The following is a 24751-nucleotide window of genomic DNA, read 5'->3' as shown; positions in this document are numbered from 1 at the left end:
ATCTCAATTAGAAGAGTCACGATGTAACGACATTGACAATCAGAATATTTAGAAATGAAATACTAATAGTGTTAATATTACAAACATGATAGCAGCTTGTAAATAATATATCGCCTCTTTCCGTTTCTTTCCCTTCCCATTTTGTCGTGGTAGGTGATGAGTTGAGTCTAATTGTTGTTTTTGTACACATCAGTACAGTCATGGTCAGAGGCTCTCTCTCCACCTCCCTACACTCGTATTTTGTGTGTAATTCCTTTGCCAAAAACAGACAAAACACACAGTAAACAAAGTTAGAGATGAATTTGACATATTATTGTGACAGCTCTAATCCCAATACACCCTTCAAACTGAGAGTTATCAGAACTCTCTGCTGTTTCAATGTATTATAGTCATTTTCTTTATAACCAGCTTTGAACAATCACAACTAGATCACTGATGTCTCAGTACCTGGCTAATGTTACATCATGTTATTTTTTTGTATATATATTACTTTTAAAATTCAAAGTTGTTTATCTATTTTTCTCCAGCTCAGTCGCCAAAATAAAATGTTGTCATGTTACGTTTCTGCAAATCCTGAAATTTGTGTCGTACGTACTATATCGACATCTCTACAATTCATGTCATATAATGTTCATATTACCTGTTTATAAGCTGACTGTCATATCAGGAAGTGGATGGTGATGTGTTGATGTTTCAGCATTTGTAAGCATGAAACCACTTCATTTGCTAACATCCGGACATTTCCAAACATGATCTTTTCGGAACCCCAACAAGTGTTTTTCTTGCCTAAACCTTATCAGACCATGAGCAGTGTTGCTGCAACATACAATTGAAAATCATACCTAAAGATACATACAGTACAGATTTTATTTGTACATATTTGTGCGACTGGGTTGTTTTTCCTGACCTCTCAGTCTGACTCTTGTGCTTTTGTAACATGTTTATTTTACCCTGGAGATCAATAAAGTATCATACTTACTTACTGAATTGATTGATGAACGGTGCCAGATTAATTGATATTTCAGACCACACCTGCAAGGTGACCTTTATACAAAACATTAAACATTTCTTAACATAATATCTTAGAGTGGACAGATGATTGATCTAGCCCATCATTGTGACTTTGCCTCATAACTTAAGTTTTTTTTATCTGATAATTGATACTTTTTTTCTCACAATTTCTACATTTTCAAATCTTATTTTCATGACTTGTCATGGGAATATAAGTATTTTTGTATAATAAAGGCTCGTTTTCATGATTTTATTTTCTTTAATTGACGATGCTGGGCTTCCCCAGGCTCCCTGAACTACTCAGTTCACGTTCCGAGCCATGACGTCAGACGTAAGAGCGAAATTAACGGCAATACCGTTTAAGTAGGTCAAAGGTCAGAGGTCAAAGAACGGTCGCGCGCCTCTAAAATGACGTATGCATAATAACAGAAATGTAGACGTTGATTAACTGTCAGTTGGTGACGTACAGTTGCTGTTTTAGTTGGTGAAAGTTAAGCTAACTACGAGTTAAAATGACTCGAAACAGTTTTAACACGAATGAAGATTAAAATACGGCTTCTGTGTTTACCTGTGGTAAGTTGTGATGATGTTAGCAAGATATTAACTGACACACCTCGAAAATGTATATATTCTAAATGCTAATGCTAGCTTACTGTTTTAGCAGAAAATCCAGCTGTATGCTAGCTGCCCAGTGTCAAGTGGTGGAAAGTAGCTAACGTTATTTTAACATTAATTAACTTATTAAATACTGTATTGTGTCATATTCTGCTTTAAGATCGCTTGAATATGTCTGCCAATGCTGCTTCTACTTGACTACAACTCAGACAAACATATTTTTAGCTGTAGTTGATTACTTTGAGAGCTGATTCCTTTAGTATTGGTTTTTGTTGATACCAACTTGATAAGATTAAACATGTATCAGTAATGCATCAATACTAAAATAATTTATTCGGTTTAATATAAACTTTTTTAAGGGTTTCATTCTGCATTATGACGACTTCACGGTAATTAAAGAGCATGTTGTTATGTCTGGTGGTTTTGGAATACACACTTCTGTACATCCGGTCTGAGGGTAGAAGCATGAACAGTCCGTGGTGGGGGTGGTTGGGGTCACTCCTGTGGACTCTGCGGTGGTAAATGCTCTGCAGAGAGGGCAGTAGAGTTCTGGTGATCTTCTCCGCAGTCTTTACCACTGTCTGAAGGTGTCTGCTCTCCATAGCAGAAGTGCTGCCGTACTAGATGGTGATACAGCCGGTTAAAATGCTTTCAACAATGGAGCTATAGTCATTGCTGAGGAGCTCAGGCTACATGCCAATCTTCCTCAGGCTTCTCCGAAAATATGGCCGCTGTTGGGCCCACTTTACCAGCTGTGTGGTGTTGAATGACCAAGTGAGGTCATCACTGATGTGGACACCCAGGTACTTGAAGCTGCTCACCCTCACTACTTATAGCTCCCATGTACAGTGGGCGATGCGGTCTCCCTCCTGTAGGCCACTTCGTCCCCACCACTGATGCATCCTATCACTGAGGTGTCGTCTGCAAACTTTAGGATGGTGTTGTCTTTGTGGGAGGTGACACAGTAATAGTTGAACAGGGCGTAGAGAATGGGGCTGAGGACGCATCCCTGTGGAGTGCCATTGTTTGTGATGATGCTGGCTGAAGTCCTAATTCCAATCCTGACAGTCTGGGGCCTGCCAGTCAGAAAGTCTAGGAGCCAGTCACAGATTGTTGTACTCAGCATAGTCCTGTATGCTGACAGAAGAGTCCTCCAGAGTGGCTGCAGCTTTAAACACATCCCAGTCTGTCCAAACAAAACAGTCCCGCAGGATGCTTTCAGTGTCCGGGGTCCGGAGTTTGACTTGTTTAGTCACAGGGTTTATCTGTTTCAGTCTTTGTCTGTATGCCGGATACAGGACCAAAGAGATGTGGTCTGAGTGCCCGAAGTGCAGGCGGGGTGCAGCCTTGTAGGCTCCGAGTATACTGCTGTAAACATGATCCAGTGTATTTTAATCATGGGAGGGAATATCCACAGGTTGATAATATTCAGAGAATACAGTCTTTAAGTTGCAGTGGCTAAAGTCACCAGCGGCGAGGAAGACAGCATCAGGATGAACTGTCTCTTGCGCACTGATGATGTCATGAAGTTTGCTGAGCGCTGCTGTGGAGTTGGCTCTCGGGGGATGTAAAGAGCGGCCAAAAACACAGCAGTAAATTCCCTCAGTAGATGGAAGGAACAGCATTTCAGCAGTAGAAACTCGACATCTGGTCTGTATATCTCCACACGACGAGTTGTTGATAAACACAAACACACGTCCCCCTCTGGCCTTACCAGAGGCTGCAGTCCAAAGTCAGTGACTTTGTCTGAGAGCCAGGTCTCTGTGAAGTTTTTGACCATTACTCTGAACTATGGACTCCTGAACTCAGTCATTACCTGTGCTGCTTCATAAATTAGATGTCCAGTGTAGACAAGTCAAACTGAAGTTTTAGTGGTAAAATGTGAAAACAAAGTAAATCTGAATGTAACGTAACATTCAGTGATGGAGGATAAAATGTTGTTTCAGGCTCCTGATTCAGTATCTCTGATGGTTCACTGCCCTCTAGTGGGGAAGTTTAAGTGTGGCACATTCAGGCTTCATCACTGTGAGTGCTTCCTCCTCTGTCTGCTTTAAAGGGTCAGTTCACCCAAATTACAAAAAGACACTTTCTCTCTTACCTTCAGCGGTGTGTAGCCACACAGGTAGTTTTGTTCTGTCTCTCTGAACACTGTGAGGTTTGGAGGTTTTTTCAAATGTTAGGTGACCCAGTCTACATGTTGGACATCTCTGAGCAGTTTCTCAATCTGAACCACCTAAATGACACAAATCCATTAAAAACAACTGTGTGTCCTCATCAGATCCCACCAGTCTTCTTGAACTATGTGTGTCAATCACGACTTTAGTACGATGTGGGTGTTGACTGGCATTTGGCACGTCATGTATGTTAATAAGCTAAAGCGGAAGTACATCTAGTGGTTTAAGAGTGTGATATCTGACTTCTGCTCACTCACAACTGAGGAACGGCTTCTTTCAAGACGACGTCCGTCTTCACTGTAAGTAGAATTGTTTGTAGATGTGTCTGATACTGTAAACCTCCTGTGTGCATCATTATTTTATCTGCTGACATGTTTTATTGTCTCTGAAACCTCACAGAGAGATCAGAGGAGCAGATATGAGTTTAAGTGCAGCAGTGAGTGGATTTGTCGTCTTCCTTCTCTCTGTGTCAGGTACAGTTACATTTACTGCATTTAAAGAGGGAATCTGGACTTTTGCATGAAGTAGCTGTGTGCTCAGCACTTTTACATGCTGTAAACTGAGAATATTTTGGGTTTTCAGAACTTTTCCCTTCTCATCCTGTTTAATGTGTTGTAAAGTCGAGCCTGGCTGCAGAAGCAGCAGCTCATGTGGAGGACGATTAGTTTGTATCTGCAGCTACTTTCATCACAGTGAAGTTTTTTGGAGGGATTTTGTTCTCACAGTAAAACCCCCAAAACTGACTATACTTGTTGTATATGATGGTGCATCTGCACCACTCCCTGCTAGTTCTGTTAGTGCTGTCTGACCTCAGTGTGATGTTTCCATGCTATATGCAGACAGCTTATCTTGACATCATAGCTGCCTGAAGCAGTTTGACACCTCAGTGTTCTGCTTTTATTTTGTAGTTTTCACACTTACCTCAGCAGCATCCTGATCACAGAGTGAACAGAGAGAAGTGACCAAGAACAGCACAGACTCTAATAAATAATATTTCTCATCTTATCCTGGTCAGTAAACTGCATTAAAGGTCACAGGTTCAATACATTCCTGTTCACTTCACTGCACCTTCAGACTGGGTGCACACTGAGTTTAACTGTAGAAAGCATGTTCACATCTTCCACTCTTCCTTTGTTTGTGTTCATCCTCCCAAAAGGGAAGTTAACATGTGGGTGGAGTAACATGAGTATTTTCTTCAACTTTTCTCTAAATTATGTTTCTATGAATTTTCTGTGTGGACGATTTTTTGTTGACACATGATTAAGAACTGTTGATGACAGTAATTAGTCTGATAATCGAGGATTTTGAAGCACGTCCATGTTACCTTTCCTCCACATCATGTTGGTAGTTTGATCACCTTTTGTCTTATTAACTGATTGTTAACTGAAGTTTCATTGTGTTTTCTGATGTTCTCTGTGTTACAGTGATACAGGGTCAGGATGACTGGGGAGTGACTTACAGCTCTACTGAGGTCTGTGCCTTCAAAGGATCAACAGTGGACATGAGTTGCACCTACAGATACCCATCTACTGTACAGAGAGTAGACAACAGGTTCTGGTTCAGGAAAGTGCAGAATGAGAATTATGTGGATCTGAAAAATGAGCCAGGATATTCAGGTCGTGTGCAGTATGACTGTATTAACAAGGACTGCAGTCTGAGAATCACAGACCTGAGAGAGAGCGACTCAGCTGAGTACAAGTTCAGGTTCATAACAAACCAACCAGGTGGGAGATACATTGGTTCACCTGGAGTCACTTTGAGGGTCACAGGTAACATTTTCATTCATATTGGAATTATTTCCAAATGTTCAACATCTGAAGAACAATGATATAAATGTGTGTGTTTGTTGACAGTTTGTCTAAAATAACATTCTTGTTCTTTTTTCACAGATCCAGATCTCCAGGTGCAGGTGAGCAGATCCTCAGATTCTAGCTGGAGAGACCTGAAGTGTCACAGCAGTTGTCATCTACCTGATCGTTCTTCCTACATCTGGTACAAAAGTGGACAGAAAATTCCATCACAAACATCTTCTACTTATTCAGTCGACTTTAATTATGCAGACAGTTATTCCTGTGCTGTTGAAGGACATGAGGATTTCCCCTCTCCTCCAGTGTGTGAGTTTACTACACTAACATAACACCATCTGATGGAGTCTGATAACTACATGGATTTTAATATGGAGACCTTCATTGTGACTCTTCATCAACTCTGGTTTAAAAATGATCAGAACTTTGTTTTATCTTTCAGGTGTTGATGGTCAAACCTGCAACAGAGTGATTTACACTGACAGAAGCATCTGTGCCTCCAAAGGATCATCAGTGGACATTTCTTGTACTTACAGCAGTTTTAACATTATCAGGTCTAAATTCTGGTTCAGTCCTGATCGTTCTCATCAGTGGCAGAGTCCTTCACAGCCTGAGGACCTTAGTGACTCCCAGTTTGCAGGTCGTGTTCAGGTCCTTGAATCAGAGAGAAGACGCTCCACTCTGAGAATCACTGACCTGACAGAGAGTGATTCAGCCGAGTACAAGTTCAGATTCATTACAGACCAAGAAGGAGGGACATATACTGGTTCACGTGGAGTCACTTTGAGGGTCACAGGTAACATTTTCATTCATGTTGGAATTATTTCCAAATGTTCAACATCTGAAGAACAATAATATAAATGTGTGTGTTTGTTGACAGTTTGTCTAAAATAACATTCTTGTTCTTTTTTCACAGATCCAGATCTCCAGGTGCAGGTGAGCAGATCCTCAGATTCTAGCTGGAAATACCTGAAGTGTCACAGCAGTTGTCGTCTACCTGATCGTTCTTCCTACATCTGGTACAGAAATGGACGGAAAATTCCATCACAAACATCTTCTACTTATTCAGTCTACTATACTTATGCAGCCAGTTTTTCCTGTGCTGTTGAAGGACATGAGGATTTCCCCTCTCCTCCAGTGTGTGAGTTTACTACACTAACATAACACCATCTGATGGAGTCTGATAACTACATGGATTTTAACATGGAGACCTTCATTGTGACTCTTTATCAACTCTGGTTTAAAAATGATCAGAACTTTGTTTTATCTTTCAGGTGCTGATGGTCAAACCTGCAACAGAGTGATTTACACTGACAGAAGCATCTGTGCCTCCAAAGGATCATCAGTGGACATTTCTTGTACTTACAGCAGTGATGAAATTATTAAATCTAAATTCTGGTTCAGTCCTGAACGTTCTCATCAGTGGCAGAGTCCTTCACAGCCTGAGGACCTTAGTGACTCCCAGTTTGCAGGTCGTGTTCAGGTCCTTGAATCAGAGAGAGGACGCTCCACTCTGAGAATCACTGACCTGACAGAGAGTGATTCAGCTCAGTATCACTTCAAGTTTACAACACAATGGTCTGAGTGGAGGAGTAGTTTACCTGGTACAACTCTGACTGTCACAGGTACTGATGAACACACACTGATGTAAATCATCAACATAGTACATTTAGAAACAGTGAAGATGTTGAAAATGATGGATCATCATGAGTTTGTGTAATAATTACTGTTGTGTTGGCACTAATGTTCACTGCTAGTTGTAGGAGTAGTAAGTGTTGTGTTGTCGTGTGTGTACATCTATCAGTGATTTCTGTTAGAACCAGTGATAATAATATTGTTTCTTGTTCTCATATCCAGCTCTGCAGGTGCAGGTGACCAGAATAACAGTCCACCAGTCTGATACTGAGGCAGAGCTGAAGTGTCACAGCAGCTGCAGTCCAGCTGCTCGTCTTTCCTACGTCTGGTTCAAGAACGTACAGAGAGTCACAGGGGTGGAGACATCTTCTTTTAAAGGCCGGGTTTATCCTGGAGACATCATCTCTTGTGCTTTGAAAGGACATGAGAACTACGGCTCTCCTCCAGTCTGTGAGTTTGATCCACTGTGTCAGGAAAAAGACGTGCAGACACACTGGCTTCTAAAAGTTGTAGATGCAGCTGGTATAGAAAATTAAACTGCTACAACTAGAAATAATATTCACACTGTCAGGACTCTGCAAACAGGACCTGAACACAACCAGCATGTACAGTATGGATAATGATGTGTAAAGGTTTTGGAAATTAAACATTTCTAACAGCTTTTTAGTGACTGTTGTTTTCTTTTTTTAAATTAATCTTGTTATTAATGTCAGTTCCCATTATAGTCAACAGCATGAACAGCTGCTGTGGTAATGGAGACAATCAAAAAGAAACAAAGACAGTTTAATCCAAATAGTAATTTTTTGCGACATCTTAAAATAATACATGTTGACATCTCCTCCAGATGGTCCAAGACTTCCCTCTGTGTCAGTGAGTCCCTCTGCTGAGATAGTGGAGGGCAGTTCAGTGACTCTGACCTGTAGCAGTGATGCTAACCCAGCAGCTAATTACACCTGGTACAAGAAGAACCAAACACTGATTCAAGGAACAGAAGGCATCTATCATTTCTCCTCCATCAGCTCTGAGGACAGAGGGAACTACTCCTGCAAGTCAGAGAATCAGTATGGAGAGATCATGTCCTCGTCTGTATCAGTCGATGTCCAGTGTGAGTACAAAATATAAGTAACTCTGATGTCCTGCTGACTCAGCGTTACAAGACATACGACTTGTAGCCACAGTGAACCTGCTTCACATGTTTACACACATATCTCCAGATATATAATGTGAATTTACTGTTAACTGTGGTCTGTTTGTGTAGGTTGAAGAATGTCAGGTCTAAAAAGGCAAAATACAAGTTTATGTTCACAGAGCACATGACCTTAATCCAAAATGTAAATATGACAAAGTCATCATCTGATGTGAATGACATGAGTCTCTTTAAATCTCCTCCAGATGCTCCAAGACTTCCCTCTGTGTCAGTGAGTCCCTCTGCTGAGATAGTGGAGGGCAGTTCAGTGACTCTGACCTGTAGCAGTGATGCTAACCCAGGAGCTAATTACACCTGGTACAAGGAGAATGAAGACTCACCAAAAGCATCAGGACAGATCTTCACCATCACTGACATCAGAGCTGAACACAGTGGGAATTATTCATGTGAAGCCCAGAACAGAAGAGGAAGAAACAAAACCAGCGTACATCTGACTGTGGCAGGTGAGTTATCCTCATTCACCTGCACACACACCTGTTTACTGCACCAGACCAGATTAACATGTTAATATGTAACAACTCATAACTGATGCAGAGAAAATAACATTTCCTGTCTGTGTTCAGAGACAGTTTTTCTGTAGCTGTGTTCAGGGAGGAACCTCCATCATGTCAGAGGTGGAGGACTCTGACTGACTGATTAACAGACAGCATCACCTGGAAAAGGGATTTATTGATTCTCATCACATATCTGTGTGTATTTCTAGTGAATTCAACAAAGATAAAGAACATCATCAGGTTGACTCTGGTGGTCTTGATGCTGATTCCTCTTCTTCTCCTGAGTCTGTGTACCAGGTGAAACAATCAGAATCCATCTGCTCTTTTATTTTCTTCTTCAGACTTCATTTAGTTTTAGTGATATGAGTTTCTCAATGTGTAAGATTGATTTGATTGATTTGTTGTTGTTGGACTCAATCCAGGAAGAAGAAAACTCTGAGCTCCACCACTGAACCACAACAACCTGTCGAGATGATGGAGGTGAGACAGAGAGAGGCCGTCTTGACAAAACCTCCTCTATATCACAGTTATAATAACGTGGCTGATCTGATTTGATGTCGGTTCATGAACGAGGTCCTTCGAGCTTCATTTTGTCGTCTCTCCTCATCAGTTGGACTCTTGTCCTGAGTATGAGGACGTCTCAGACTTCACTGCAGCACAGACAGAAGACACAGAGCAGCAGGAAGACATGCTGTGAAGTCCAGTCAGGTTAGAGACTCCTGCATCCAATAAAAAATCCCGACTGTAGATTTACAGTCACAGTCACAAGTAAAACTTTACACGTGTGTTCTGTGATTCTCTTCAGATGCAGCTGAACCAGAGGCAGGACTCACCTGATGGACACAAAGAAGGACCACATTGAACTATGACAGAGGAGAGCGAGGCTGTGGAGGATGTGGGGGAAGTGGACACATTTACCTTCAGCTCCAAAAGTTTTCATGTTGAGTTTTCAGTAGCAGCAGCAGGTAGGAGTCAGCAGCACAGACAGTCAGCAGCAGCATGTAGCAGGAAGTTTAGAAGAACGTGGAGTCGGCAGCTTCAACTGAATCATGTCCAGGTGTCAGACATGATTTATTGTTCAGATCAGCTTAATGCTTAAACTGTGAGAGCTTATTTTAACCTGTACAGTCAGTTATATTATAGACATTGATGAGTCGTTAAACAAAATGTATTTTTGATTCTACAGAATAATAAATAATATCTGTGATCATCTTCTGGGTTTTCACCTGTCCTGGCTGACAAAGCCAATAAAGTGTGTTCAAAGTGAGACAGTGAGCTGAGAGCATCACATTTGACTTCATGTACAGTTTATATTTTCACACATTGAAACCAAACATAAGTCCAGTAGTAAAACACTTTGACAGATGTTACATTTTCCAGTTATTTCTGCTGCTGAGTCAAATCAACAGCCAGCTTCCACAACAAGTGAAGGAGCTGCTGGACAGCTCTGTAGGTGAAACATTAGTGAGCAGAACGTTTAAACTTCAGCTTTAAACTAATTATTCTTCTGTTAATCTTTGACATCATCATTTGTTCACCAGATATCAAGACATTTTAATTCAACTCTGTCCTTTAGCTTTGGCTTATTTCTCACATTGTCACATTTTGTGTCCATAAGAATGAAATGTGCCTTATGTGCATTATGATTTGGGATGTTGCTGATATGAAGATGCACAGAGAAAGTTTTTACTGAGGAGGACCTGAACTTATATTTGAGCCGTAAATCTCCGTTAGGTTCAATTAAATTCTTTTGGGGTGATTGAAGGAAGCAGAGTAGATCCAGGTTCACTAAATGTGAAGCCCTTTCAGAATAAAAGTCCAGGTTTATTCAACACCCTGATTATAAAGGGTGTAAAGTTTTTGATCACTACTCTGAACTATGGACTCCTGAACTCAGTCACTGCCTGTGATGCTTCATAAATCTGATGTCCAGTGTAAACAAGTCAAACTGAAGTTTTAGTGGTAAAATGTGAAAACAAAGTAAATCTGAATGTAATGTAACATTCAGTGATGGAGGATAAAATGTTGTTTCAGGCTCCTGATTCAGTATCTCTGATGGTTCACTGCCCTCTAGTGGGGAAGTTTAAGTGTGGCACATTCAGGCTTCATCACTGTGAGTGCTTCCTCCTCTGTCTGCTTTAAAGGGTCAGTTCACCCAAATTACAAAAAGACACTTTCTCTCTTACCTTCAGTGGTGTGTAGCCACGCAGGTAGTTTTGTTCTGTTTCTCTGAACACTGTGAGGTTTGGAGGTTTCTTCAAATGTTAGGTGACTTTTTATTTGATCCCAATCTACATGTTGGACATCTCTGCACAGTTTCTCAATCTGAACCACCTAAATGAGCCAAATTCATTATAACCCATTGTGTGTCCTCATCAGATCCCACCAGTCTTCTTGAACTATGTGTGTCAATCACGACTTTAGTGCGATGTGGGTGTTGACTGGCATTTGGCACGTCATATATGTTAATAAGCTAAAGAGGAAGTACATCTAGTGGTTTAAGAGCTTGTTATCTGACTTCTGCTCACTCACAACTGAGGAACGGCTTCTTTCAAGACGACGTCCGTCTTCACTGTAAGTAGAATTGTTTGTAGATGTGTCTGATACTGTAAACCTCCTGTGTGCATCATTATTTTATCTGCTGACGTGTTTTATTGTCTCTGAAACCTCACAGAGAGATCAGAGGAGCAGATATGAGTTTAAGTGCAGCAGTGAGTGGATTTGTCGTCTTCCTTCTCTCTGTGTCAGGTACAGTTACATTTACTGCATTTAAAGAGGGAATCTGGACTTTTGCATGAAGTAGCTGTGTGCTCAGCACTTTTACACGCTGTAAACTGAGAATATTTTGGGTTTTCAGAACTTTTCCCTTCTCATCCTGTTTAATGTGTTGTAAAGTCGAGCCTGGCTGCAGAAGCAGCAGCTCATGTGGAGGACGATTAGTTTGTATCTGCAGCTACTTTCATCACAGTGAAGTTTTTTGGAGGGATTTTGTTCTCACAGTAAAACCCCAAAACTGACTGTACTTGTTGTATATGATGGTACATCTGCACCACTCCCTGCTAGTTCTGTTAGTGCTGTCTGACCTCAGTGTGATGTTTCCATGCTATATGCAGACAACTTATCTTGACATCATAGCTGCCTGAAGCAGTTTGACACCTCAGTGTTCTGCTTTTATTTTTGTAGTTTTCACACTTACCTCAGCAGCATCCTGACCACAGAGTGAACAGAGAGAAGTGACCAAGAACAGCACAGACTCTAATAAATAATATTTCTCATGTTATCCTGGTCAGTAAACTGCATTAAAGGTCACAGGTTCAATACATTCCTGTTCACTTCACTGCACCTTCAGACTGGGTGCACACTGAGTTTAACTGTAGAAAGCATGTTCACATCTTCCACTCTTCCTTTGTTTGTGTTCATCCTCCCTAAAGGGAAGTTAACATGTGGGTGGAGTAACATGAGTATTTTCTTCAACTTTTCTCTAAATTATGTTTCTATGAATTTTCTGTGTGGACGACTTTTTGTTGACACATGATTAAGAACTGTTGATGACAGTAATTAGTCTGATAATCGAGGATTTTGAAGCACGTCCATGTTACCTTTCCTCCACATCATATTGGTAGTTTGATCACTTTTGTCTTATTAACTGATTGTTAACCGAAGTTATTCAGTTTCATTGTGTTTTCTGATGTTCTCTGTGTTACAGTGATACAGGGTCAGGATGGCTGGGGAGTGACTTACAGCTCTACTGAGATCTGTGCCTTCAAAGGATCAACAGTGGAAATAAACTGCACGTACACACACCCATCAAGAAAACATGGCCGTGATTCTAAAGTTAAGGAAACATTCTGGTTTACTAAACTGAGTGGAAATCAACCTGTTGATCTGAGAACAGACTCAGATTATCAAGATCGTGTTGAGTACAGTTGTTCTAAGCAGAGCTGCAGTCTGAGAATCACAGACCTGAGAGAGAGCGACTCAGCTGAGTACAAGTTCAGATTCATTACAGACCAAGAAGATGGGAGATATACTGGTTCACCTGGAGTCACTTTGAGGGTCACAGGTAACATTTTCATTCATATTTTAATCATTTCAAATATTCAACATCTAGACAACAATAATATAAATGTGCTGTGTGTTTTTGTTGACAGTTTGTCTAAAATAACGTTCTTGTTCCTTCTTCACATCCAGATCTCCAGGTGCAGGTGAGCAGATCCTCATATTATGGCTGGAGAGACCTGAAGTGTTACAGCAGTTGTCATCTACCTGATCGTTCTTCCTACATCTGGTACATAAGTGGAGAGAAAATTCCATCACAAACATCTTCTACTTATTCAGACTACTATAATTCTGTAGACAGTTATTCCTGTGCTGTTGAAGGACATGAGGATTTCCCCTCTCCTCCAGTGTGTGAGTTTACTACACTAACATAACACCATCTGATGGAGTCTGATAACTACATGGATTTTAATATGGAGACCTTCATTGTGACTCTTCATCAACTCTGGTTTAAAAATGATCAGAACTTTGTTTTATCTTTCAGGTGTTGATGGTGAAAACTGTGACAGAGTGATTTACACTGACAGAAGCATCTGTGTCTTCAAAGGATCATCAGTGGACATTTCTTGCACTTACAGCAGTTACGACACCATCACGTCCAAATTCTGGTTCAGTCCTGAACGTTCTCATCAGTGGCAGAGTCCTTCACAGCCTGAGGACCTTAGTGACTCCCAGTTTGCAGGTCGTGTTCAGGTCCTTGAATCAGAGAGAGGACGCTCCACTCTGAGAATCACTGACCTGACAGAGAGTGATTCAGCTCAGTATCACTTCAAGTTTACAACACAATGGTCTGAGTGGAGGAGTAGTTTACCTGGTACAACTCTGACTGTCACAGGTACTGATGAACACACACTGATGTAAAACATCAACATAGTACATTTAGAAACAGTGAAGATGTTGAAAATGATGGATCATCATGAGTTTGTGTAATAATGTGTTGGCACTAATGTTCACTGCTAGTTGTAGGAATAGTAAGTGTTGTGTTGTCGTGTGTGTACATCTATCAGTGATTTCTGTTAGAACCAGTGATAATAATATTGTTTCTTGTTCTCATATCCAGCTCTGCAGGTGCAGGTGACCAGAATAACAGTCCACCAGTCTGATACTGAGGCAGAGCTGAAGTGTCACAGCAGCTGCAGTCCAGCTGCTCGTCTTTCCTACGTCTGGTTCAAGAACGGACAGAAAGTCACAGGGGTGGAGACATCTTCTTTTAAAGGCCGGGTTTATCCTGGAGACATCATCTCTTGTGCTTTGAAAGGACATGAGAACTACAGCTCTCCTCCAGTCTGTGAGTTTGATCCACTGTATCAGGATAAAGACGTACAGACACACTGGTTGTTAAAAGTTGTAGATGCAGCTGGTATAGAAAATTAAACTCCTACAACTAGAAATAATATTTACACTGTCAGGACTCTGCAAACAGGACCTGAACACAACCAGCATGTACAGTATGGATAACGATGTGTAAAGGTTTTGGAAAGTAAACATTTCTAACAGCTTGTTAGTGACTGTTGGGTTGTTTTTTTTTTAATTCATCTTGTTATTAATGTCAGTTCCCATTATAGTCAACAGCATGAACAGCTGCTGTGCTAATGGAGACAATCAAAAAGAAAGAAAAGACAGTTTAATCCAAATCGTAATTTTTTGGGACATCTTAAAATAATACATGTTGACATCTCCTCCAGATGGTCCAAGACTTCCCTCTGTGTCAGTGAGTCCCTCTGCTGAGATAGTGGAGGGCAGTTCAGTGACTCTGACCTGTAGCAGTGATGCTAACCCAGCAGCTAATTACACCTGGTACAAGAAGAATGGAGATCCAGACCTTCGACCTCTCAGTAAAGAACCACAGCTTGTCTTCAGCTCCATCCAGTCCTCTGACTCTGGAGAGTATAACTGTACAGCTGAGAACCAGCTGGGGAGGAGGACGTCTGAATACATCTCTATTAATGTCAAATGTGAGTAAATCGCAGCTGATTTAAATCAACTAATGACTTTTTAAAACTTTATTACCCAGTCAGGTGTTTTGCTGATGGTGCACTTTCTCCAGCTCTGCCTGTTTCACCTTCACAGTCTGCTGCTGTTGTTCACTGAGCAGCTACAGTAGATGATGAAATGATGTTTGATGTACAAACTGTTTCCAGATCTGCACAGATGTTCATTGATCCAGAAAACCACCTCTAAAGTTTCAGATGCTGCCAGACATAAATACACATCCAACATGTAATGTGTCCAGAGTCCTGTTACCAACTCTGTCTCTGAGGAATGATGTTTAGTACTTATATACTAGTTTGTATTGTCACAAATATTTTGATGGAAACAAAATTGCTGTCTTGATTTTTTTTTTTGGCCACATTTTTAGAATTGCAGGAAGAGAAAACGTTTCGTTCCCCACACAGTTAAATTACAGAACCAGCATCATCAGTTGTTGCAATAAATTCACTGGAGATCAGAACTGATATAATTTTCTTCTCCAGTTCCCCAGTATTTAGAGCACATTTGAAACATATCTGTGTGATGTGATGTTACCACAATTTACTCTTAAAAATGGAACAGGAACAAGTTGCCCTAACACACACAATCACACAACCACACACACTTTTCAAAGGATGAACAAATGATGGAAGGATTTTCACCCTGTGTCACAAATGAAATCTGACAATTATGCACCCAACCTGAGAACACAGACACTAGTTTTATTTAATAGATTTTGCAAAGGATTGAATCAACCTGCACCACCTACACTCTGACTAATATTTCCTGTATTGTATTTCATATGTTATTTATCTGAAAGTGATCTGCAATCTTAAAATTAAACTGTAAAATGTGTTCATGTTTTTTCCTCCAGATGCTCCAAGACTTCCCTCTGTGTCAGTGAGTCCCTCTGCTGAGATAGTGGAGGGCAGTTCAGTGACTCTGACCTGTAGCAGTGATGCTAACCCAGCAGCTAAATACACCTGGTACAAGGAGAACCAAACACTGATTCAAAGACCAGAAGGCATCTATCATTTCTCCTCCATCAGCTCTGAGGACAGAGGGAACTACTCCTGCAAGTCAGAGAATCAGTATGGAGAGATCATGTCCTCGTCTGTATCAGTCGATGTCCAGTGTGAGTACAAAATATAAGTAACTCTGATGTCCTGCTGACTCAGCGTTAAGAGACATATGACTTGTAGCCACAGTGAACCTGCTTCACATGTTTACACACATATCTCCAGAGACATAATCTGAAGTTACTGTTAACTGTGGTCTGTTTGTGTAAGTTGAAGAAGGTCTAGAAAGGCAAAATACAAGTTTATGTTCACAGAGCACATGACCTTAATCCAAAATGTAAATGTGACAAAGTCATTATCTGATGTGAACGACATGAGTCTCTTTTAAATCTTCTTCAGATGCTCCAAGACTTCCCTCTGTGTCAGTGAGTCCCTCTGCTGAGATAGTGGAGGGCAGTTCAGTGACTCTGACCTGTAGCAGTGATGCTAACCCAGCAGCTAATTACACCTGGTACAAGGAGAATGAAGACTCACCAAAAGCATCAGGACAGATCTTCACCATCACTGACATCAGAGCTGAACACAGTTGGAATTATTCCTGTGAAGTCCAGAACAGAAGAGGAAGAAACAAAACCAGCGTACATCTGACTGTTCTGGCAGGTGAGTTATTGATGGCAGTACAGATTTTATACATACTTGATCGTATGGAAAGTTACAGACATTTGTTTCAGTAAGAGCAGAAAAACATTTGACCTCACCTGGGGATACTGTAGGAGAAGAAGCACTCTGTGAGGCTTATTAACCTGACAGTCACATCCTCTGGATAGGAGGCAGGAAACAGGAGAGTGTTCCAGTTATCTGGGAGTCATCCTCAAGACGACAGATCAGATCAGATTTTATCTTTCAGCTGAAACAGTGTTCAGAGTTTTTGTAGTCTGTTACATAATGAAGGGCTCATAGGAATATAATAATCTTGTTTACGTGTGTCTACCTTTAAAATATTAAAGAACATGTTCCCTGATGTTTTTTGTTGGTGTCCTGCTGCAGTTTTGAGTACAGTTATTGTTTCTTGAGAGTTTTAACTCTCTGAGCACTCAGAGTGAGAGTTTGTCTTTATTGTTGGGCTCCTGCCAAACACATCCAGTGTGACTGTTGGCTTTTGTCTTGTGATCATAATACCTGTGGAAATAATGTCAGTGTTGAGCTCAGGTGTGAAAACTGTCCATTTATTGGTTTGTTAGGATGGTGTATTGTTGTACGCAGATGATACTGTCCTACTGGCTTCTTTAGACCTCGACTGAGAAAAGCTCCTGTGCATTTACAGCAGTGAAACATGACATGGTTGTTTTAACTTTAACAAGATTGTACATTTGGACTCAAATACAACCTTGGTCAAAATATTTAACCATATGAGTTTATTGCCATTATGTCAGTAATGTAATTCAGAAACTGTGCACTACATTTTCTGTCCAGCAGAGGGCACTGAGGAGTTTATGTTTCAACCTAAGCTCTCTGTCATGTACTATACTACATGTGTCCACAGCCTGACAGATAGTCCACCTATACTGAGCAGGACATTAACTGATTTAATACATACAGATGCACTGTCATCCAAGATATCTTTGTTTTCCCCTCTTGTTTTATCATATATCACTCTCTGGGACCAACAGAACAAAACATGCTGTAACACTCTGATTAACTGTCTGTTTTCTTTTGATCACCATTTCTTAGTATCATGGAAATCAGTGGCAGCTGGAACAATCACTGTCGTTCTCCTGGCTATCATATCCCTCTCTGTCTTCCTGTGGATCAGGTGAGCAGCTCTGTTCTACTGAGTCACTGAATGTTCATTCACTGCAATTTACTATTTGTTTATCTTTTAATTAACTCTCTTTCCCAGGAAAAAGAGGGAAAAGAGGTCTTCCAGGGAATCTACTGAGGCTGAAGAGAGACCAGACGACAGGGAGCAGGTGAGGACAGTTATGTATTTAACTCTAGAAGACATAAAACCCAGTCTGACTCCTGTTTATTCACACTGCTGAGTCACTCAGTGTCTTTAAGGGTTTCTAGAGAACTCATCTGACAGAGGAGGACTTCATGTTGCACTTCTGACAACAGAGATATTAGGTTCATTATTATAACAGCTGCTTCAGCTTCGGGTGTTTTCATCCTGGTTTCAATCCACTGCAAGAATGCACTGTTCAAATGAAAGACTCGTATAAAATATGTAGCTGAAAGTAATTCTGTTTACGTCTACCTGACCAGGGAGAGTCGGAGGAGCAGGACGACTTTCATTACGCCAGCGTCCACTTCTCCAACAACCAGGCAGATAATCTGTACTCCAACATCAGACCAGCTCAGCCTCGAAGACACGTGGAGCAACAGGAAGTCGAGTACGCTGCTGTCAGATTTAACAGTGCCAGTACCGGCCCGAGGTGAGCAGCTCTTCATACAGGAACACTCTGCAAGATTAAAATGACTTCACTTTAAAAACACATCTGATCTGTCTTTATTATTATCACTGCTGGGATGAGAATTCTTTTAATTCATGCAATATCTTTTCTTCTTCTTAGAGCCAGAGGTCAGGGAGCTGCAGAGGATTCAGCTGTGTTGTACAGCACCGTCAACAAAACCCGCTGACCTGCATTTATAGTCTGATATTTCTGTTCCTTCATAACATTTGTATTATAGCAGGAATATACAATAGAGACAATGATATATCTTAGAGAAGCTCAGATTTATGAACTTAACATACACCAGTGTTCAGCTTAGTGGAAGAATGTGTGAAATATTTTGTGACTTTATTATCCAGTTAATTGTAAATATAACTCTTAACGTGCTTTTTATAGAAACCTGATAAATGAAAGTTCAATATTCGGTGAACTTTTATCTTTGAATTAGTCTCTGACAACTGTTCTTCCTCCTTTCCGTTTCTTTCCCTTCCCATTTTGTCGTGGTAGGTGATGAGTTGAGTCTAATTGTTGTTTTTGTACACATCAGTACAGTCATGGTCAGAGGCTCTCTCTCCACCTCCCTACACTCATATTTTGAGGGTAATCAATTTGCCAAAAAAGAGACAAAACACACAGTAAACAAAGTTAAAGATGAATTTGACTGAGCATTATTGTTTCCATATTCTCTAGAGATATTGTGATAATATTGTTATTTAGGCAATGATAATTGTGTAGTTACAATCTGATATTGTGACAGCTCTGATCCCAATACACCCTTTGCCCCGACCACTTAGCCCTGCCTCTGTTTTGTGTGTTCACATCTAGAGTAGTGTGTCCTGAGTGTTGTTGGGACAGAGGAGTACGACAAAGATCTCTGCAAACTGAGCTTCTTTTTTCAAAGGCACACTTCAAACTGAGAGTTATCAGACCTCTCTGCTGTTTCAATGTATTATAGTCATTTTCTTTATAAGCAGCTTTGAACAATCACAACTAGATCACTGATGTCTCAGTACCTGGCTAATGTTACATCATGTTATTTTTTTTGTATATATATTACTTTTAAAATTCAAAGTTGTTTATCTATTTTTCTGCAGCTCAGTCGCAAAAATAAAATGTTGTCATGTTACGTTTCTGCAAATCCTGAAATTTGTGTTGTACGTACTATATCGACATCTCTACAATTCATGTCATATAATGTTCATATTACCTGTTTATAAGCTGACTGTCATATCAGGAAGTGGAGGGTGATGTGTTGATGTTTCAGCATTTGTAAGCATGAAACCACTTCATTTTTCAACATCCGGACATTTCCAAACATGATCTTTTCTGAACCCCAACAAGTGTTTTTCTTGCCTAAACCTTATCAGACCATGAGCAGTGTTGCTACAACATACAACTGAAAATCATACCTAAAGATACATACAGTACCGATTTTATTCGTACATATTTGTGAGACTGGGTTGTTTTTCCTGACCTCTCAGTCTGACTCTTGTCCTTTTATAACATGTTTATTTTACCCTGGAGATCAATAAAGTATCATACTTACTGAATTGATTGATGAACGGTGCCAGATTAATTGATATTTCAGACCACACAAGGTGACACAAGACCATGCAAGGTGACCTTTATACAAAACATTAAACATTTCTTAACATAATATCTTAGAGTGGACAGATGATTGATCTAGCCCATCATTGTGACTTTGCCTCATAACTTAAGTTTTTTTTTATCTGATAATTGATACTTTTTTTTTCTCACAATTTCTACTTTTTCAAATCTTATTTTCATGACTTGTCATGGGAATATAAGTATTTTTGTGTAATAAAGGCTCGTTTTCATGATTTTATTTTCTTTAATTGACGATGCTGGGCTTCCCCAGGCTCCCTGAACTACTCAGTTCACGTTCCGAGCCATGACGTCAGACGTAACAGCCAAATGAACCGCAATGCCGTTTAAGTAGGTCAAAGGTCAGAGGTCAAAGAACGGTCGCGCGCCTCTAAAATGACGTATGCATAATAACAGAAATGTAGACGTTGATTAACTGTCAGTTGGTGACGTACAGTTGCTGTTTAAGTTGGTGAAAGTTAAGCTAACTACGAGTTAAAATGACTCGAAACAGTTTTAACACTAATGAAGATTAAAATACGGCTTCTGTGTTTACCTGTGGTAAGTTGTGATGATATTAGCAAGATATTAACTGACACACCTCGAAAATGTATATATTCTAAATGCTAATGCTAGCTTACTGTTTTAGCAGAAAATCCAGCTGTATGCTAGCTGCCCAGTATCAAGTGGTGGAAAGTAGCTAGTGTTATTTTAACATTGATTAACTTATTAAATGCTGTATTGTGTCATATTCTGTTTTAACATCACTTGACTATGTCTTCCAATGCTGCTTTTACTTTACTTCAACTCAGACAAACATATTTTTAGCTGTAGTGAAGTAGATTTGATTCCTTTGAGAGCTGATTCCTTTAGTATTGGTTTTCTGTCGGTAACTACCAACCTGATAAGATGAAACGTGTATCAATAATGTATTGATACTAAAAGGATTTAATTGGTTGAATATAAATTTTTCACGGGTAAATTGTGCATGATGAAGAATAAATGATAATTTAAGTTTTTGCTCATACTTTTACCGAACTTATCCAGGGATCTGCAAAAGGCAGAAAGATTTTGCTTCTAATTCATAAATTTACCTGAATATCTAGAAGCTTAAGACCGGGACATTTTCCAGAGGAACAGATGATGAACAAACCAGAGCAAAATATACCAAGAAGCCAGACAAGACAGACAACTCCAGAGTTGTTTCATGTCTGCTGGATGTGTAAGTAAGCACTTATTTTCTAACATGATAATAATAACTTTAGTTAAATAGTGATGTCACGGTAGTCTCTCTCTTGTTAGTTAGTTAGTTGTTAAGTTACGCAGGAGCTTCTAACTCTGTGGTGGGCAGATGAGAGTATGTGCTTGTGTGAAATATTTTGTTTGGTGAGGATAACATCAGGCAAGTCTCAGAGTATTCACTCAGCAAACAAATAACATGCTTTTAATTTGAAACTGATATGCCAATTAAGAGAAACATGGAGGGGTGTGAGGAATGTGGGTTGCTGATTTAGTTGTAGTTTCTACTGCTGCTGTTAGATGGCAGTGAAGAGACACATTTGACTTGAAGATAGTATTTATGATATAACAAACCATTTTGTGTTCATGTACATAGTTTCCTTATTCTTGTGTGTGTTTTTCATCTTGTTTGTTTTGTTATTTGTCAAAACATTGTTCTAGTTTTAATATTATTTGATTGTTTGTATCAGCAACTCCAGCACCACCCTCAACATTCAAGATTCAAGATGTTTATTGTCACCCCGGTTTTACTAGTACACTCGTGTGAAAATCCTCTGTGTAGAGACTCCACTACAGAAATGGTCCCCCAGGAACAAGGTCAAAGGTAGGCTATAGGCTTATAATATGAAAATGTTAAATGTTGCGATTATCCTGATAATCATCAAACTATTCTTAAATATATTTGTAGCATCGCAGATGGGAGACTTGTTTTGCAGCTGAAAAACAATCAATCAGTCACAGAATCTTAAATAAGTAATCATAAGCTCTTCCTGCAAAAATAAAGGACAATTAATGGTGGTAACCTCATCCATCGGTTATTTTTAGGGTTAGGGTTTTTAATTTGGAATGCAAGTGTTTTGGGCTCTGGTAAAGTTATAAGATATAAAGCTAGTCCACTAGTCAAAAGAGTCATTCTGAAACTTTAAGTTGTCAGTCAACACCCTGGTGTCGGCCTTTCCAGTGAGGCTAAGAAGTATGACAGGCCATTAACTGCAGCCAACCCTCATAATGTGAGAAGGAAGGAAGTCAGGCTTGTCTTCACAGCTTGATCTCAGTCTCACGCTCACTCTGACGAACGTTGTCTTTCAGGAACATGTCTTTCTCCACTGAAAGACGTTCGTTGAGGTGTGTTATATTTGTTGTGTACATGATTTATCTGTATCATGCTCCCTCCAGGTTGGGGGAGAGCTCCTGCCTCAAGTGGAGGAGTTTAAGTATCATGGGGTCTTGTTCACGAGTGAGGGAAGGATAGCGTGTGAGATTGACAGGCGGATCGGTGCAGCGGCCGCAGAGCTCTGTCACCCGGGAGGAGCTCGGAGTAGAGCCGCTGCTCCTCCACATTGAGAAGAGCCAGCTGAGGTGGCTCGGGCATCTGTATCGGATGCTTATGGGACGCCTCCCTCGGGAGGTGTTCCTGGCATGTCCCACCAGGAGGAGACCCCGAGGAAGACCAAGGTGATCTGCTGATGAGCTTTAACAACTCTGAAGCCTTAAAGGAAGATAAGAGAAGCAGCGATAAGTTTACCTGCAGCAGCAAGTGGATTCATCGTCTCCTTTCTCTCAGTGCCAAGGTAACTTATATTTTCATTTAAACTGGAAAGCATTTATCACTCTGATTCAGAGCAACATAAAGTCGATTTGTATCAATACACACTGTGACTTTTTTGTCTTATTTTTCCACATAAAATCTAACAGTCTTGGAACCCTGAAATGTGTATTAAATTGATGCGTATCCTTAAAGTTACGTTAGTTAGTTATGGTGAATTTAAAGCTAGAATAATGTTAGCGGTTCATCTGAACAACTCACCAAGATGAAGATATTTATCACTTTTTAGAGAGAAACATCTTACAAAGACCGCTTTTATTCTGAAGGCATCTCTTCCTGTGTGGTGAGTGAGTTTACCGAACAGTCTTCCACTAACAAACTGCCACCTGGTGGAGACTATAACTCATTGCACCACACATTGTTGTCTTGACCTGGAGCACTGACCCCCTTCAACACTGCAGCTGCTGGTTGAAGAAATTTCTTTTGTTTCTCTCTCACATGATTCATCTTGACTTTTTCATGTGACTTTTGTGCTCTTACGACTGCATCTTGAAAGGAAGTAAAGCACCATGGGTCGACTGATGTGGCTTTTTCGCCTTTACAAGAGTAAAAGCAATTGTTACTTCTTCCCCTGTTAGAAACCCACAGAAAGGGCCTCTCATTCTTGAATAATCAGCATTAAGAGGTCCATACAGTTTACAAAACAATATGTTATTTATGTTTCCCTTTGTGTCACAAATTTAATCTCACAATTTTATACCTAAAAATAACAAGACAGTGACTAGTGTTTTAATGGGTGTTTAAGGGGCAGATGAAACTGCACCTTCTTCTTCATGTTTTCTCCTCCACATGCTCCAAGACCTCCCTCTGTGTCAGTGAGCCCCTCTGGTGAAATAATGGGGGGCAGTTCGGTGACTCTGACCTGTAGCAGTGATGCTAACCCAGCAGCTAATTACACCTGGTACAAGGAGAACCAAACACTGATTCAAACACCAGGGGTGAAGTTGCTTTTCCCCTCCATCAGCTCTGAGGACAGAGGGATCTATCACTGCAAGTCTGAGAATAAATATGGACGGATCAACTCTTCATCTCTCTTCGTAGATCTCCAGTGTGAGTACAAAACATTTGCACTTGAGGCATGTGGTTATTAGATTTAAAGTGTTTTGTACATTCGATTTCTATTTTTGTCTTGCTCACCTCAAAGAGTTGAGTTTCTACTAACAGGTTACATTTTTTGATCACTACTTTGAACTGTGGACGCCTGAACTCATCACAAAGTGCTTCAAGTGGTCCTGGCTCACCTTAAAACCAGTTTACCACCCACACTGGACCCCTACCAATTCGCCTACCACTAGAGCAGGAGTGCAGAAGATGCCATCTCTGCGGTGCTTCACTCCGCCCTCTCCCACCTCGACAATGATAACACCTACGTGAGAATGCTGTTCATCGACTTCAGTTCAGCATTCAACACCATCATCCCCTCCAAACTGATCACTAAACTCAGTGACCTCGCCATCAATGTATCCCCCTGCAACTGGATGCTGGACTTTCTAACCAACAGACCACATTCTGTTAGGCTAGATCACCATACCTCCTCAACCCTCATCCTGAACACTGGTGTTCGACAAGGCTGCGTGCTGAGCCCCCTCCCTTACTACCTCTTCATCTACGACTGCACACCTGCACATGGTTCAAACACCATTGTTACAACTCATCAGCAGCGATGAGTCGGCCTACAGGGAGGAGGTCCAGCACCTAACAGCATGGTGTGACAGCAACAGCTTGGCTCACAACACCAAGAAGACCAAAGAGATCATCGTGGACTATGGAAAGTCAAATGCTGGCACACACACACACCCCCCCATTCGTATCAATGGAACCGAGGATGAGTGTGTCATCAGCTTCAGGTTTCTGGGTG

The 24751-nt window shown here is 40.6% G+C and overlaps 1 protein-coding gene and 4 long non-coding RNA genes across 7 annotated transcripts in view; all 5 read left to right on the top strand.

The window, feature by feature from the left end:
• Positions 1–24751, top strand: part of LOC119018816 (basement membrane-specific heparan sulfate proteoglycan core protein-like) — a 78684-nt gene that overhangs the window by 36420 nt on the left and 17513 nt on the right. Inside the window, exons 10-17 of one of the 2 annotated variants that reach the window (XM_037096810.1) lie at positions 5690–5914; positions 6048–6401; positions 6522–6746; positions 6880–7230; positions 7463–7690; positions 8085–8345; positions 14686–14955; positions 15846–16106. In XM_037096810.1, coding sequence (XP_036952705.1) covers positions 5690–5914; positions 6048–6401; positions 6522–6746; positions 6880–7230; positions 7463–7690; positions 8085–8345; positions 14686–14955; positions 15846–16106 — 2175 coding nt within the window. The remainder of the gene's footprint in view (positions 1–5689; positions 5915–6047; positions 6402–6521; positions 6747–6879; positions 7231–7462; positions 7691–8084; positions 8346–14685; positions 14956–15845; positions 16107–24751) is intronic. The other variant, XM_037096820.1, reaches the window with a different exon arrangement.
• LOC119019339 lies at positions 1604–4896 on the top strand. The gene is made up of 3 exons (XR_005075019.1): positions 1604–4099; positions 4200–4273; positions 4709–4896. It is a non-coding gene; the product is annotated as an uncharacterized LOC119019339 (long non-coding RNA).
• Positions 9008–9409, top strand: LOC119019354. The gene is made up of 3 exons (XR_005075026.1): positions 9008–9061; positions 9151–9238; positions 9364–9409. It is a non-coding gene; the product is annotated as an uncharacterized LOC119019354 (long non-coding RNA).
• On the top strand, positions 10597–12403 carry LOC119019331. Its single transcript, XR_005074994.1, has 3 exons — positions 10597–11515; positions 11616–11689; positions 12125–12403. It is a non-coding gene; the product is annotated as an uncharacterized LOC119019331 (long non-coding RNA).
• Positions 20399–22574, top strand: LOC119019313. 2 transcript variants are annotated; one of them, XR_005074989.1, is made up of 3 exons: positions 20399–20609; positions 21155–21270; positions 21758–22574. It is a non-coding gene; the product is annotated as an uncharacterized LOC119019313 (long non-coding RNA). The 2 variants fall into 2 exon arrangements; XR_005074990.1 differs by having other exon boundaries at positions 21155–21891; positions 22464–22525.

The sequence above is a fragment of the Acanthopagrus latus genome, chromosome 1 (assembly GCF_904848185.1).
Source record: "Acanthopagrus latus isolate v.2019 chromosome 1, fAcaLat1.1, whole genome shotgun sequence".
In the NCBI taxonomy this organism is placed as follows: domain Eukaryota; kingdom Metazoa; phylum Chordata; class Actinopteri; order Spariformes; family Sparidae; genus Acanthopagrus; species Acanthopagrus latus.
This window is presented reverse-complemented; position numbering and strand designations above follow the sequence as displayed.